This window comes from Lepisosteus platostomus, chromosome 27 (assembly GCF_059453375.1).
Source record: "Lepisosteus platostomus isolate fLepPlt1 chromosome 27, fLepPlt1.hap1, whole genome shotgun sequence".
NCBI lineage: Eukaryota > Metazoa > Chordata > Actinopteri > Semionotiformes > Lepisosteidae > Lepisosteus > Lepisosteus platostomus.
The window spans coordinates 3,499,719-3,516,131 of NC_142637.1; the positions used below are offsets into that span (position 1 = coordinate 3,499,719).

Sequence of the window (16,413 nt, forward strand, 5' to 3'; positions counted from 1 at the left end):
TACTGAGAGACTAAATCCAACAGATCGAACAGTTCAAGCTTCTGGGACAGTCAGGTGTTGAGTGTGCTAGTAAACACTAGGTGGCGCCCTTTCTCCGTGCTTGACCACAGAAACTAATATGTCTGGGCAATGTGCATCCATACCATGTACCTTGTTTTCTTTTAGATTCACTTATTCATATAAGCATAAGCTCTGGCATAGTCAAATCCTATTACATTAACTGCAATCCAGGATGTCTAAGCCTCTCAAAATATACTTTCTGTTAATATTGTTGCTGACTAGAACAGTATACTAACCAATGTGCAGTCAATCTTCACAGAACACACCAAATATCTTAGCTATTAAAATAGACATTTTTGTTTTCATAGATGCAAACCAATCCTGGAGAAAGTTACTAAAAGTAATACATTACAGTTGGAAGCTATTACTTTTAAATTGAACGAGATGAATTTACATATTGATTACACCCATACACTACGTAGCTGCTGCAACTAATGGCTTTTTTAAATTATTCGATCCAGCCTATTGCTAATTTTAAAGGGTATTAAGCCCTCATACAAGTAACTTGTTGCTGTAATGCATGTCTTTTTGAAAGTAACTTTCCCTAACACAGAATAAACATTTACTCATTTGTATGTTATTTCATCATTCATATCCCCTTATGAAACTAAGAAATGATTACATCCATCCATCATCTAACTGCTTCTTCCGGCACAGTGTTGTTTAGGAGCTGGAGCCTGTCCCAGCAAGCAACAGGCACAATGCAGGAAACACCCTGGAACGCCAGTCCATCACAGGGCACAAACTCACACCAGGGCCAATTTTCCCCAGAAACAAATTAACCAACCAGAATGTCTTTGGACTGTGGGAGGAAACCAGAGGACCCAGAGGAAACCCACATGAATCCTGGGAGAACATGCAAACTCCACACAGACAGCACCCTGAGTCCTGAGTTGAACCCAGGGCCCCAGCGCTGTGAGACAGCAATGCTGACCACTGAACCACACGTAAATGATCACAACCTATGGCAAATTTCAAAATCCGAAATAAAAGCAACAAAATAATTGCCTCGCAAAAATAACCGTCTACGTTCAGCCCCTGCAGGGAAAATCCCTCACTTCGGTTCTGGTGTCAGGCCTCGCTCAAACTCACCTGACTGGTGTGCAGCCAGTACTTGAACTTCTGTCTCCGGCGGATGTGAGGCAGGATGAGGCGGTAGAAGGCGTGTTCTCCCACCAGGGTGAGGAGGGCTCCGCCCACCCCCACGCTGAGCAGCACAAACAGCCCTGAGAAGTGGTGGATCCCCATCTGCAGCGTCTGTGAAGGGGGAGAGAGGTGCTCTGACATCAGGCGAGCTGCTTTGGTGGCTGAGGCAAAGAGCTGGATACCGTGGAGCCTCCACTTCAACGTCTGCCTTACCCCGTGGCTCGGTGTGCGAGTTTGAATCAGTTAAGTCACCTCCTTATGCTCCTTTCTTTGGATGGGATAAAAAATCAAGGTCTAATCCTAGAGGCACCATTCAGCAATAATAATTAATGCATTGCTCTCCTTCTAGTCTGTGTACCCATGGATAAAAGCATCTGATAAATGACCTGCTTTTACTAACAGGCTTCTTTTACGTTTTTAAGCATGGATGATCTTGGGGGAAAGACATTCAGCAAGCGCCTGCTGTGTTCCACTGTGCTGCATACAATTTTACCATACAGTAATATGCTATGCATACTAACCCTGCTATTTTCTAAAAAGAATATGTTTTATTTAGAAAATAGCAGGCTTTGTTAACTGACCTAATCTTGTCTCCTGTTTTACTTTCCAGTTTTTTCATCACTAGAAAAGGAAATTACAGAGGGATAACACACCAGGACTACATCCACAGCATTCCCAGCAGTGGACTGTTACCCACTATTTTGAAAGAGGCTCATGAGGAGATTCAGCTGAGAAATTAATGTTGATTGTACAGCTTTCAGGGCAGTTAAAAATACAGAGAACTGAAAAAGAAGGAGAACCAGCCAACACCGAGATTCTTATTCTCAAAATCATTTAACAAAGAAAACAGAAGTTGAGTAGTTTCATTCTGTGTTCTGTGATAATATGGGCACAGGAGATGAACAAGCCACTGCTGTCATGCAGAGTCTTTTCCTTCATGTTCACTTTAGATGGCAGTGCAAAGCTGTCTCCACTCCGAAACCTATGTTAGTTATTTTCTTTCTTGAAATGGAAAGTTCTCAAAGCAGAAGGAATCCTGCACTCCCTAGAGCAGGCCTGGTAGATAAATACATTGAATGCTGCTGGACAGAATTAATACAAATTAAAAAGGCAGCTGGTGTTATTGAAAACTGAGGATTGAGATTGTGGATTATGCCTTTCTGGGGAAGTTTTAAACTCCAGCACCACAGAATGGGATATTTAGACAGACAGTTTTCCTACAGTTAAGATGATTTTCATTGCAGTGAAAAAGACCACAAACTGAGGGGCTCATTAAACACGTGAGTTCTACATTTCCTCCATTATTCCAAATTAGCTTTTAATAATAATTGAAAAAATAATACTAATCCTTTACACATATATAGTGCCTTTCTGGACAGTCCACACAAAGCGCTTTACAGGTAATGGGGACTCCCTCCTCCACCAGTACACCCACCTGGATTATGCAGCAGCAGCCAGAGTGCACCAGTATGCTCCCCACATACCAGCTCTCAGTGGGGAGAACAGAGTGATGAAGCCAGTTCAAAGATGGGGATTATTAGGAGGCCATGATTGGTAAAGACCAGGGACAAATTTGGCCAGGATGCCGGGGTTACACCCCTACTCTTTTCGAGAAACACCCTGGAATTTTTAATGACCACAGAGAGTCAGGACCTTGGTTTTATATCTCTTCTGAAGGACAGAGCCTTTTTACAGTATAGTGTCCCCGTCACCATACTGGGGCATTAGGACCCACACAGACTGCAGGGTGAGCGCCCCCTTCCGGCCCCTGTAATGCCTCTTCCAGCAGCAAACTTAGCTTTCCCAGGAGGTCTCCCATCCAGGTACTGGCCACCCTGCTGAACCTCATTGGGCTGCCAGCTGTGAGTTGCAGGGTGATATGGCTGCTGGCATTTGTGTCTATGGTACGAACAGACCTATCTTATGTTCGCAAATGCTAAGACAAGGCATGGTGCCAGCCAGCAGAGAGAGAATTTCCTCTTTCCTCTCACCTAAAGTCTCCCTGCCATTTAATTCTGGGGCCCAGCCAAGGCAGAGTGAGAGACTGTGCCAAGTCTGTGATAGACTGTGTGGTGGCTGTGATATGAAACAACATTCGGAAAAGAATTACTTATTTCATTACTGCTTCTCCCTCCCACCTCTACAGGGAAAACACTCCACCTTTGTGATCCAAGGCTAACTTCATTTTCTGAAATCACGTTTTATTGTACCAAAAGAAAAAGCAGACCAATCGCACTTATCAATCTCTAAACCGTTTGTCTTCTAGTAAGGTAATTTTGGAGTACTATAGCTTAAGACATAATCTTGTCTTGCCTTCAAAGTCTATTCTCTTTAATGCACTGGTGCTTCATTTTGATTTATTTTCTGACCCGTGCCAAAAAGATGTCAGTCTTCTAATTTTTTAGCGGTTTTCCTTTTGATATCTGCAGTGAGCTTTAGCAAGACACAATCAGTACCAGCACTTTCTAAATGAAATACTAATATTAGATTTACTATGTGACACCAATCGATAAGTAAATGGACTCTTTCTTGTAGCATCTCCAGTAGCAGTAGTTGTGATGAAGCCCAGAAATGTCATTTCCCAATCAGCATTATGCTTTGTTCTGTTCTTAGCCATCTTTCCAGGTGATAATTCCGTAATTAGGACTCTGGGAACGTGGAAGAGCAATGTGAACAGATGGTATTCCTCTCTTCCGGTCCCCTATGTTTATTCTTTTACAGTGAGGATGGCTTCCCTGCAAATGTAAGTCAAATATTTGATAATCCAGTGCATGTTTGTCTCAATCTGTTTGAGCTTCATAGACTCTGCAGAAACCCGCACAGGTAGTTTGAGCTAGTAGGTACACAGATGAGACTGTCTTGTTGGTTGATATCTCGTGAGAGACAGGCCTGTCGGAGCAGTGGAGCAGAAATAACATTGTTTGATTAGATTAATTACACATGTCAGAGCCTTGTGCAGCAGTTGGGGCAATTGGAAGCGTGATGAAGCTGTCAGTACAGACATCCCGGCCCTGTTAAAGGCCCAGAGATCATTTACTTCATCTACTGACACCAGATCTCAGTTCATGTTGAGTAAGTGCATAAAAAAAAACTTTTCCTGGTGTCTCAACAAGAATTCTCCAGAAGAAAATCCGGATGAGGCCCAAATTGTCAGCTTATCGCTCCTTAGAAAGAAAGGCTCTTGATGTTCCTTGCATGGCTCTTCCAGTTGGAAGATGCAGCAATCAACCCTCAGATGAGTCACCAGCTTCAACGGTCCTAAAAGACTAAAGAAAGCTGCTGACACTCAGCCAAACACTGGAAAGCATTTCTCTGCTGATATCTGTGACAGAAGGTTCGCCGAGATATGGTATGGAATTCACACACTAGTTAGAATCTGACTGGCTGCTTGTTCCAGAAGTCTTTGATGCATTGTGTGAACTGTACTTTCATTTTTAGTCAGGTGTCCCAAAGGTACACATTTGCCAGTACACAGTGAAATTTGTGAGATTAAATGCATGGCCTCCTTGTCAGGTGAAAGGAGTTAAAAAGGTGAAAATCTCTAACTGGAGTTTTTCTGTGGAGCACTTTGCATTTGACCTTGCCTAAGATTGACACTGCCAAGGCCTGGAACTGGGGCTTGACCCAGGCCTGGGCCCCAGTCCCAGGCTTGTGGCAGGACCTGGGCCTTGTGTGGGACCATTGTGAGCTGTGGTTGCTCTTTGCTCTTCCTCAGCTCAGAGCTCACCTCTGTGACAGCGAAGACCCTCTTCCCACAGGGAACCACCTTGTACCACTTGTCGTGCAGCATGTCCATGAAGCCATCCGACTTGTAGCGGCTGATGAACTCTGACACGTTGGAAGTTAACGGCGAGTTCTGGGGCAGGCCGATTCCATAACCTGGGACAAACAGAGAGACTGGTCTTAAAAACGCTTACCAGAACAAACCCACCCACAGTCTGAACCTCTCCCCAGTCACTGTCTGCATATCTTTAAGATAAATGCAATGGTTTTACTATTCAGGTATCCAGGTGATAACTAAAATCAACACTGGCAGCCCTGACTTACCTGCCCAGTCCCTCATAAGGATGTTTTCCTTTGCAGTGCACTGCAAGACACATGTCACCGAACACAGTAAATGGAAATGGTGAAGATCTTGCATTTGATCAATGTTTACTTAAATAAATTCAAAAAGTTACATTACTTGCACAACCAATCCTGGAGATACTGGCCCCAAAAGTCTTTTCTTAGATCTTCACAATCAGAGTATCAATTCATTCCTGGTCATGACATTCTAATATCTTTGCGATTTATAGCAAATTCAAAACTCCTGTCCTGAATCAGACTGCTGGAGAGGGTAAAAAGTCACCTCGCTTTTGACTTCTCTTCTCACTGATACATCAATCATAGCACAGCTGAAATGTGATAATTAAGAAATATATAAATTGTAGGAAATTGCGAGCAAGAAAGAAGGAACAGACTAGGGTTACAAACATCCATCATCAAAATAACTGACTGTACATGATAAATGTGCTTTGAAGCAGAAGTGTTCATGTATAATAGAAAATGACCCACTCTGACCTAAGGGTAACTGGATGTGATAGGTGATGTTGTTTAGGGGCTGTGGACCTTCAGGAAAACAAGCACTGATCTCATTCCATCAATGTGTTGGCAGGGCCTTTTTTCTTGTTTGTCACTCATAACCTGCTCTCCTAAGCTGCAGTATGTGACAGATTGGAGAGGCAGTGCAACGCTGCAGATTTCATCAGAATGAGCCTGGTGCACAAATTGTGAAATAAAACTGAACTTAATCATCTGATGCATCTGGATCAACAGAACAAACAAATCTGTACTTGCTATTTTCATCCACATGAAGAAGGCTTATAATAGGTTTGAGACAGACCCAAAAATCACTCATCACCTTTCTACATTCTTGTCCATTAAATTGGCACTAACTGTCCTAAAAGAGTTTCACAGATACAGTATGTTAGCCTTTTTTGATTTGGTCATATAACAGCATACATATGGAAAAGCAAATACTGTCCCTTCTGACAAGTTCATTTCCTTAAAAAGTTTTAGAATCACAATTGTCCAAGACAAATTTGTGCTCAGAATCGCTCATGGAGACAAAGCAATTTCAAGTACACAGTGTTCATAATGGATTGTATTTATGTCGTGACATTATACTGTAATACTACATAACTGTGGGTTTGTTTTCCAGCATGTAATAATATAGAGGTTTATTGTACCCAGGATGGTTTTGAAATTATGCAGTTACAGCGGTTGACAATTTTAACAATCAGTCATTTGTAGGATCTTTTCATTTGTGTAACTAAAACCCACATTTTCATTAAATATGGCGTTCATAAGACCGGATCTGTGAAAGGAGCACAACTAAGATAGAGTCAACCTGAACATAAAATGGAATGACAAAAAAGTCCTATTAAAACAGGACGAGTAGCTTTACAGAGAGACATAAGCTAATGAAATTCAGTAAGAATGCAAAAGCAGTTTGAAGAAAAATTAAAGGATTTTTTTTAATCCTATCTCCAGCTTTTCAGAAGAGAAACTTGTCAGTTCCATCTCCTTTTAATGTTGTACAGTGATACATGGGGACAAATGAATCTTAAATTCCTGGGGACCTACAGAAATTGGCCATGGTTACATTTATTTTATCCTTTTTTTATCCGACTACAAAGGAATTGAACTCCTCTATTGTATCTAATTATGAAAATTGTTCCAATTTTCTGGACCAGGGAAGCCGCAGATGGGACTGAGCGAGCTTGAGCAGGAAGACATCGTTGAGACTGAATGGAAAGAGAAGCAAGTCCAGAACAAAAAATGAGACTCGATTAGTAAAGAGAGAAAAGAGGTAGGAGAAGCTTAATTGAAGCACACTGCAATTACTGTTTCGCACTGGAGGCATAGCTAGAGGTCAAGGCAAGAAGACAAGCACGAGCCCACAGAAGACTGATGATATAGAGCAAAGCTTTCTTCGCAGAAATTCACTCTTAATCTTCCCGTGAGCTCGGCTGTTGGTTTTGTTTGCTTGCTTATTCCACACAGGGAATAAAGCCAAACTCGTCACACTTTCGGATTAAATGGGTTCCCTATGGGAGACAGACGATATATCACGTTCTGATGTGAAGAAAATGTCACACTTTGTCCTACCTGTCTGCTGTGTTCTTGCAGAATAGTGAATTTGGATATGTGTCCAAAAACAGTAGGTAGCCACTCAGAGAGAATTGAAAGGAATGCTAAATGCCAGTACAAGAAGTGACATTCCTCCCTTACTCAATTTAAAAATTGGCCCTTGTAAAACAAGCCCTTCAGCTTGCTCTGCTTCCCACAAAGCAGCCTGTCACAGCCATCACGTATATTATAATACAAGTCCCTTTCCCAATTGCTAATTGTATCACATACTGTAGCAAGGCAACAATGGTAGCTAAAACGTACATGCAGAGCTGGTGCTTTATCAGCAAGCCTAGCTAATGACAAGCTTAAGGTAGTCTCTGACAAGGAAGAATTGGTCTAATTTGGAGGAAGAGTGTGTGTAAGTTCTTTTCATGCTAGGAGATTTCTTTATCACAAACCTAACCTTCGTTATGGGGCTGCATGCACATGCACTTTCACAACCACGTGTGTGATGGCACAAAGAGATTCTTTATGCTTTCTGTCTTTAGAATTCGTTGCATACAGTATATAGTGCTGATCTGGACTGGGGTGGCACAGTGGCGCGCGTGGTGGATCGATGTTTTGGACTGGCTCACTCTGAACTGCTTAGAGTAGCGTTTGAGTTACTAAGTATAGAAAAGCATCCTGGAATGCAAAATGTGTTGCACTGGTGCTTAGATTCCTCAGTGATAGTTCACGGGAGTAATACACAGATTCACAATGACCCTGACCTTCAATGGCGAAAGGTTTTCCCACAGTCAGCAGTTTGCAGTCTGCGTCAATGGACACCTCATAGTCCAGCAGGGCCTTGTCCATGATGAAGGCATCAAGCTGAGGAGGATCTGTCCTTCAACACACAGGGGAGAGGAGTTAAACAAGTAGCTCATCACATTCTTGATTTGCTTTTAAGCACATTATGTTTGAAACCATTAATTTCTCATTGGTTCTCTCTAATTGTTTCTGCTGAGGTCTGCTGTCCTGGTTCTCTTCTTCAGGAGCACATTCTTGAAAGGCTCCTTAGGGATGACTCACAGGAAATGATTGAGGGAAACATTTTAGTGTTGCACATGCTCAGAGTACTGTACCAGTGAGGCAGTGCACTTTTTTCCTGCTGGGAAACTTTTTAATTGGAACAATTGTAACCAAGAAAAGTGATGGGTAGTCGAGCTGATAAAGTGTAAGACCTTCTTGAAATTCAAGTCAAATTATTTCAAGTTTAAAAGCACTATGTATGCTAACCACTCCAACCCTAAAATATACTGTGTTGGGTGAATACAAAATCTGCCAGCTTCTTAATTTCAGTGGACTTAAAAGTAAGAAAAAACTACTTTGTTTGACTTGACAGATATTATTTTTTAAGACTGACCTTGCCAACCCATTGGGAGTGCAAAATATGTTTACAGTTTTCAAGCATCCACTTATAATCCATTTTATTCACAAAAATAAATAAATAAAAGGCTGTCACATTTTGATCTTTTAAATTAAGTCGTGGCCTTCAAGAAAAAGAAAGTTCATAGCCTGAATCAGTCCTGTCATAGTAGAAATTATTTCTGGCTTCTTTTGCTGGGCGCAGACATTGGCGTCTCGTACAGAATAGATAAAACAGAACCAAGAAGCACTTTCAAGAAAAGAGGCATGAGAGGAATAATTGCTGCTTTTTCATTTTATCTTACAAATGAAGAAACAAAGAGCTTCACCTCAACCATGTTCAAAACTGGCCAAAAACTGTAGATGCAGCCTATGAACCTCAGTTTTTCACTAAGGATTTGTGGATTCACCAGCCTGAAGTCAAGAGTCAGACCTGTATTTCTGATGTTATGACAGATCTCCCATTGATTCTTACAACAAACAGAAACTGTTTCCCCGACTGGGAGCGCTGAAATCGAAAGGCTCTGTAATCTTGCCTGGACAAGAGCAGCCTGTGAGCCCACTGCAGCCAAGCTCTTCTGCAGAAGTCTTGCCAACACGAAACAAGTACATTGAGCAGAAGAACTGACCATTATTCTCCCCATTTGTCTGTACATTTAAGAAAGTATTTTTAACAGGAATGATAAACATTAATTAGCAACCTGCCTTCCATCAAAGTATTTCAAAACACTTTAAAATAAAAACCTAAAATAAAAAAGATAAAGAATCATGCAAAATACATTTGCAGTGACATGCCAGGCATACAGCTGAAAATCTCGACTAGTGTCAGAACTAAAATTTATATTCCTCTGGCATGCTAATATAATATAAGCAATATAGTTTACAGCTTTTTGTTGCCACCTCAGCAACTGCCACCCACTGTATATCAGATGAATGATCTACAACATACTGTAGGCTTTTCAGGTTAACAGTCCATGGCAGCAGACCTGATTACCTTCTTAGTCCAGTTCATAGTTAAAGAGACTCCTATCACAGATATGAGGAAAACTAAAGCAGGGAGAAAAAAAGGCCTTGAAGTGACATTGTTTCACTCCCTGGCTTTCCAGACCTTTTCACCCTCCAACATCTTAATTTAAACCAAATCATCAATGCGGAGCATATTCACCCTAATGTCAATTTACCACAACAGGGTAGTTGTGTGTTGATCACTCTCCTGACGTATGTACAGACCACTTCAGCAAATCTGACCTTTTGCACGTGTGATCACAACATGACTCAACCTGGAGTCATCAAAACAATTGCAGCAGTATTCGAAAACATAAATGAACCTTGCTTTTGTCGTATCTTGACATCAGACTAGCATCTACTGGTGACAATTCATATTGAGGTCTGGTGAAGTTTTGACAGCTAATATTGTCAAAGACAGCAACTACCACACAGAACATTAGAGGCTGGAGCATCTAGAATGACTCTGGGTGGTCAAGGAAGGTGCTCTGCACTTTATGTTTCATAATTGCTTTCACTTTTCAGTGTCTCAGAAATCACCTTAACTTCAGGACATCTAATAAGGCTTTTACTAGTGGAGAATCTGATGAAAGAGGTCTGAAGCTTTTAGTATCCCCTAACCCAAGACAGTAGTTATCACTGCTAGATTATTTCACTGAAGCTTTTCCCCAAAGTAACTTACAATAACTGCTGCACCCATTTGGTGGGGCTTTATACTGAGCAATTCAGGCATCAATGGCTTCATATTGAGCAATTCATGTGAACTATCTTGCTAAAGAGTGGAGCAGCAGTGTACCACCTGGGATCTGAACTTATAGTTAGGAGTTTTAGTTAGGAGTCCAGAACCCTAAGCACTACTCCAGCTCTGTTTGCTGTCATTAGTGAGGGCTGATTACATTGCAGCTACCTTGACTGCACCGGTGTGCTGTTACTCACAGAACATCTGCAACCAGAGCTGTGTCATGCGGACGGATGAAGGCAGGGGTGGCAGATGCTTTGGTCTCTTACTTGAGCGTGGCCACACCATCCGGAGTGGTGGGCTCGTTGAACCGCCTCATGTACTCGTGCATCTCGGGAAAACTCTTCTTCATGTAGTCTTCGGCGCTGCTCTCCCGCACCGTGCCGAAGCGGAACCCGCGAGAGGGGTGGTGAAGCTGGGGCGGAGAGCAAGACAAAGAGAGTCACCCAACGATTCTGTGTGTTCCACTGCAGAAGGAAACCAATACACTTCCTTGGCACCTCCTTGCGTTTATCCTGGTGCTTTTCCTCCCCACAAGTCTAAGAGCATTGTGCAAATAGGAAGAGACCCATTTTATCAGCTGCTGAAGTGGACAGAGCCCACCAGGGGCATGCACAGCAGCCATCACTCACCAGTGACCTCACTGCCTGGTCGAGCAGGTGGCAAATTAATAGGTTAACATCCTACATCCAAATTATGGCAGCTCTGACAATGCAGTGTCCCCAGTTACCGTATGAGTGCATTGGTTAAGACATTCATGTTCAGAGGGAGAAGGGCCGCCAACTCGAACACCAACACCATCAATAATTCCTCCCACAGTCCAAAGACATTCTGGTGGTTAAATTGGCTTCTGGGAAATTCATCCCTGGTGTTAATGTGTGGGTTAGCATCTATGTACAGCCTGTGATAGACTGGTGTCCCATCCAGGGTGTACCCTGCCTTGCGCCTGTTGCTTTCCAGCTGGCTGCCCTTTGACCCTGAATTAGAAGGATCAGTAAGGAAATGCATGGATATCTTATAATTTAATATTGAGAAACGTTTGTGAAGTGAAGGTTAGGGATTCAATTTTCCATGTTGTTAAACAATGGTCAAATACATTTAATATGAAGTGGGTGGGTTTTCTGCACACTGCAAAATACGAAACTCTGTCTCACATGATAATTTACAAAAATACAGCATAACTTTTATTCTATTTAAGAAAAATGCTGAGAATTTTGGCGAAGCTGTTAAAATGAGGTTTTAGGCAAAACAGTGATTAGTACAAAATGGACTAGTCTGGTAATGTGTGAATGTGAATTTGAAAGAAAAATCAGAAGTGCTTTGTTTTGCCTTCCTCTGAGGGAAAAAAAGACTTTGGTCTGTTTTATAAACAATTCACATTGATCTCAAGTCATGAAGAAACATTTTACAATAAACAATGAACAGTCAAATTAAAGCAGATCCTAAATTAAATTACCCTTAGTTCCTTCTTCTTATTTAGTAATTAGCATAACAATTAATGCCATCAAAAGAAAATCCATGCATGCAAATAATCAAAACAAAGATGTGGGTTATCCATCACATCTGCTCAATAGTTTTTATTTCTGTATCTGTGTAGGAGGTTAATTCAATGGACGTCTGAGCAATTATATATACAACATCCTGGAGTCAAATCCAGGTCACAGTGTTTATCGTGCTAAGAATTGTTACCCCACACCAAAAACACACAAAAGTTCAACAAACCTCAAATTAAGGAGCCACTGCCAAAGCAGAAACAAATGAAAAATCTGCTTGAACATATTGAGGTTTGATTATCCCTGTGGGCAAACTGTGGACACAGTGTCCATCAGATTCATTAATTACAGAGCTGGTAGCTGCTCATTTAGGGAACACACTGGACCACTGGTGATTGAGACAGGGAGGTGCCTGCAGAGCAACAGGGAAAACAAAGACTTTCATATAGTTAACTTGAGAGCAGAAACAAGTGTTTGTATTTCACTCTTATGGAGAAGAATCCTAGCTGTTTAGGGCAGTGGTGGAGTGTGTCAAGTTTAGCTTGACTTACCTTGGCATCATGGATGCCCGAGAGCTCTTCGAAGGTCTTCTCGCCCACCATGACAGCTGCCAGGTTGGCAGTGTAGCTGGAGAGCACCAGCAGGCAGAAGATGGCCCACAGGTTCATGAGGAAACGGCCTGTCCAGCACTTGGGCGTCTTGCTTGAGACAGTGCGCCCGAAGAGGATGGCATAGCACAGGTTGAGGGCAGAGGAGTAGGAGAAGACCTTCATGCGGTTGCGTCCATGCGGGGTCATACCGAAGGGGCTCTTCCACTCGTAGAGGGTGAGGAAGAGGGCGGTGACATGCAGGGACACGAAGATGCCCACCCACATGGACCAGTGCAGGGGCCACATGAACGCACCGATGGGGGCAGCGGTGTCCTTGCTCCTCACCAGGATGCCCAAGCTGGTGGAGAAGAAGGGGCTGGTGAAGTCCATCACTTTGCTGCGGGCCGAGTTGATACTGAAACTCGTGACGGCCATGTCCGCCGCCCCGCTCAGGAGGTCTCCCACGAGCCCGGTCCAGCGCCCGTTCTTCCAGGCCCCGTATTTTCCGTCGCCCACGATGTAGAGGTCAAACTCGAAGTGCAGGTCCTCGGCCAGCTTCTCCAACAGGTCAATGCAGTATCCGTAGCAGCACTTGCGGAAATCCGCGGGCAAGAAGGTGCTGTTCCCCTGCCCGAGCTCCCGAAAGAGACGGTCCAGAGTGTCCGAGCTGTTGGTCCGGGGATTCAGACAGAACTGGCCGGCCGGGCAGCTCCCGTCCTCGTCCACGTCCCGGGTGAAGACAAAGGGGTGCTCCACCAGCGTCACCACCCGCAGCCGGCTCCCCTTCCCCAGCAGCCCCCCGTCCCAGCGCCCCCCTCTCCTCCCTCCCGACGCCTCCGTTTGGGGGCGTGGCGACTGCCCGTGCCACAGGCCCTGCTCCTCCACCTCCAGGCGCCCGCCCTGCCAGCTGCCCACCGTCACCCAGGCAGGGTGCCCGAGAGCGTCCCGCCGCAGGCTCCAGATGTGGAATCGATGGAAGGGGAGGATCAGGGAGGCGTTGGACAGCACCTTCACGGGGCCCGTCAGCCCGCTGAAGGAGGTGTTAGCCAGGAACCTGCAGGACAGAGGCACAGGGTTTCTAAATTGGACAGCCGCCCATTTGAGCTTCATAAACAGACTTACAGAACTTATCGATAAACAGATGTACAGAAAAAGAGAAATGCATTTAAATTCAATTAGTTTAGAACAGCAGATTTAAGTTACATGATTTGTCTTCTTAACTCATGGTATTATTTAGCAGATCCTAGAGAGGAGGTCAGTTCTAATCTCCCACTAACTCTCTCCTATGTATAAAGACTCACTGGCCGATCGGAACTCGGTGCACAACTTTTCTAGCTCTCCTCCCTCCACCCCAACTGCACTGTTGATGCTGCTCCCTGGTTCATTCCTCAGAAGTCAAGGGGTAGCGACAGCCTCAGCCGAGAGAGTCAAAGCCAAAGTATTAAGTACACTATCCTTTATACACGTCAACTCATTTCATTATTAGAATTTGACTGGACTACTGAAAAAGAGGTTAGTAAGTGAATGCTCTCTGGGTCAGAGTTTAGTAGGCATCCAATGCAGACACATTAATCAGAAAGAGCTCCTCTTACAAGGTTTGATGCCTCAGCAGCCTTTCCTTCGGTATGTAATTAAATCGGGCAAGAGGAGGCTGAAAATGAACTTTGGAGTACAATTCTACAAAATCAATTACGAACTTCTAAATAGAACATAAAATCAAATGAGCAGAAAAAAAGATTTAATTTAAACAAAGACGATATACAAGAATATATCTATGTAATAGGTTTATTCCATGCTGAAAAGAAAGAAAGAAAACACAACTTCTTCTCTTTTCAGCATGGAATAAAAATATTACGCAGCTACCCATCTGAAAGAATATAACTATTATGCAAAAGTCCAAGAACCTTTACTAACTGTGAACGTTGCCTTTATAAATGAGCATATATTTGGTCTCTAAGCTATTTACACTAAAGCAGCTCACTGCTATGGAACTATTCTGGTACCTGTGTGATGTGTAGGGCGCTCGCTGAAATGCTAATTGACTTTTTATTTGGTCCAAGCACAGATTTTAAGAAGGTGAAAAATGTTGGTAGATTGTAAATAAATAATACGCACAACATGACCACAGCTGAACCTTTGTATAAAAAGCATAAAAAAGAAAGAAGAAAAATAAAGCAATTTGGCCTGAGCCTTTAGATCATTAATTTAATCTGTCCTACCTATAGTTAGCTCCACAGTGAGTGAAATGCCATTACTTTGAAAGGTTAGTGCAGCTGTTTAATTGGAAAGCAGGTCGTAATTACTTAAAAGCAATGTCCTATTTATTCTCTGTGCAAGAAATAACCTGTCCACAACCAGTAATAATGTCTCTACAGTGCTGGCTGATGTTCACTGCTGGTTCCCCATTTGTTCAAGACTCCAAACACAATAATGAAATACTGCTTGGGACCAGTGCATACCAGGTCTTGTTTAAGCTGTACAATAGCACATCTTTATAGGGCTTCCTATTCTGTGTTTCTTTTTTACAGTTTTATATTACTCATTTAGTTTTAGAGGAAAATGGCTCATTTTCTGCCAAAGGTTAATCAATCAGAATTTTCTGTTTTTGGATCAAGATATAATTTGCATGAAGAATGCACTGCATAAGAAAATAACGTCAGTTACAGTATATCCACTCTATCATTTTTAAATGTTTCTCATGTCTCTGTTAAAGGCAATTAAACCAGATCACTGCTACAATGTGCTGGATCTATGCCTATTCTTTTATAATAATTGGTAGTGTTCAGTCATTTGAATGTCTCACTCTAATGCTCTCAGGTACTGCAGTATTTGCATGCATTGCCCTCTAAGAAGGAGAAAGAAGCAAATGAAATATACTTCCAGCTCTTGTGATAAGAACCCTTCACAGTACAGGGAATTCAGCTGAGCATAACTCATGATTAGTGCTATGATTCTGGCACCGCGGTCATTGATTCTACAATTTTAAGAGATGTCTGTAAATTGCTGAAAAAACAACTAACGTATTAGATCTGAGATAACACTCTTATTTCCCTCTAAAGCAGATGTACAGCTACGGGAAAACCATCTTTCTGCAACGCTCTTTTGCTGAGCCAATCAGTTGTGCTGTAACTGAGCAGAGTAATATGTCAGAAGCGGGCATCACCGCATTAACGAAGACATTGCAATGCCAAGCACAATGAGGAGCAGCATGGCGAATATAGCTGCCAAGGAGACAAGCAAGATTTACCCAAAGGGAACATTTCATAAGTGGTAAATTGATGTTTTGTACAGCATGTAATGTTCCTATAGATCACAGGAGAATAGCAGGCCGTGATAAATACATAGAGAGTGCTTTGCATAACTGCAAGGCACACAGCCTTGAACTGCCTGTGGATGAGAAGACAAAAGTACAAAAAACAGTGAGTGATCTCTTTACCATAAATACCAAAGAACTGATATGTTGTAGGACAGAACCTTCCCAATATACAGAGGATTTCTATATAGACTTTCTAATATTCCACTATGTTCCTTAGACAACCCTCCTATGAAAAGTATCTGAAAAGCTCACTGAAAAACATTGGTGTCAGAGCTATGACAAATCATTTCAGAAAGCTCTCATTTTAAGTACAGTAAATGGTCATTTTACATTCAACACTTAATCTTGTAAGTATTTAAAATCACATTCTGTTGTTTAAAGTTATATTTAAAAACTGCTGTACAGATGTAACAAAACCTATTGACACCCATTCATGTTACTTTCCCATGGTCTGCCCACGACTTTTACTAAAAATACCTGAGCCAAAACCACAGGCCTTCTCCAGTTTAAAGCCTGGCTATGGCTATAACATTCTGTTATGTT

The 16,413-nt window shown here is 42.5% G+C and overlaps 1 protein-coding gene across 1 annotated transcript in view; it reads right to left on the reverse strand.

Annotated features, from left to right (window-relative positions):
• Positions 1–16,413, reverse strand: part of grin3bb (glutamate receptor, ionotropic, N-methyl-D-aspartate 3Bb) — a 58,387-nt gene that overhangs the window by 2,726 nt on the left and 39,248 nt on the right. The window contains exons 3-7 of the mRNA XM_088622365.1: positions 12,516–13,608; positions 10,741–10,886; positions 8,091–8,206; positions 4,934–5,085; positions 1,153–1,317 (exon numbers count right to left, since the gene is read on the reverse strand). Coding sequence (XP_088478491.1) covers positions 1,153–1,317; positions 4,934–5,085; positions 8,091–8,206; positions 10,741–10,886; positions 12,516–13,608 — 1,672 coding nt within the window. The remainder of the gene's footprint in view (positions 1–1,152; positions 1,318–4,933; positions 5,086–8,090; positions 8,207–10,740; positions 10,887–12,515; positions 13,609–16,413) is intronic.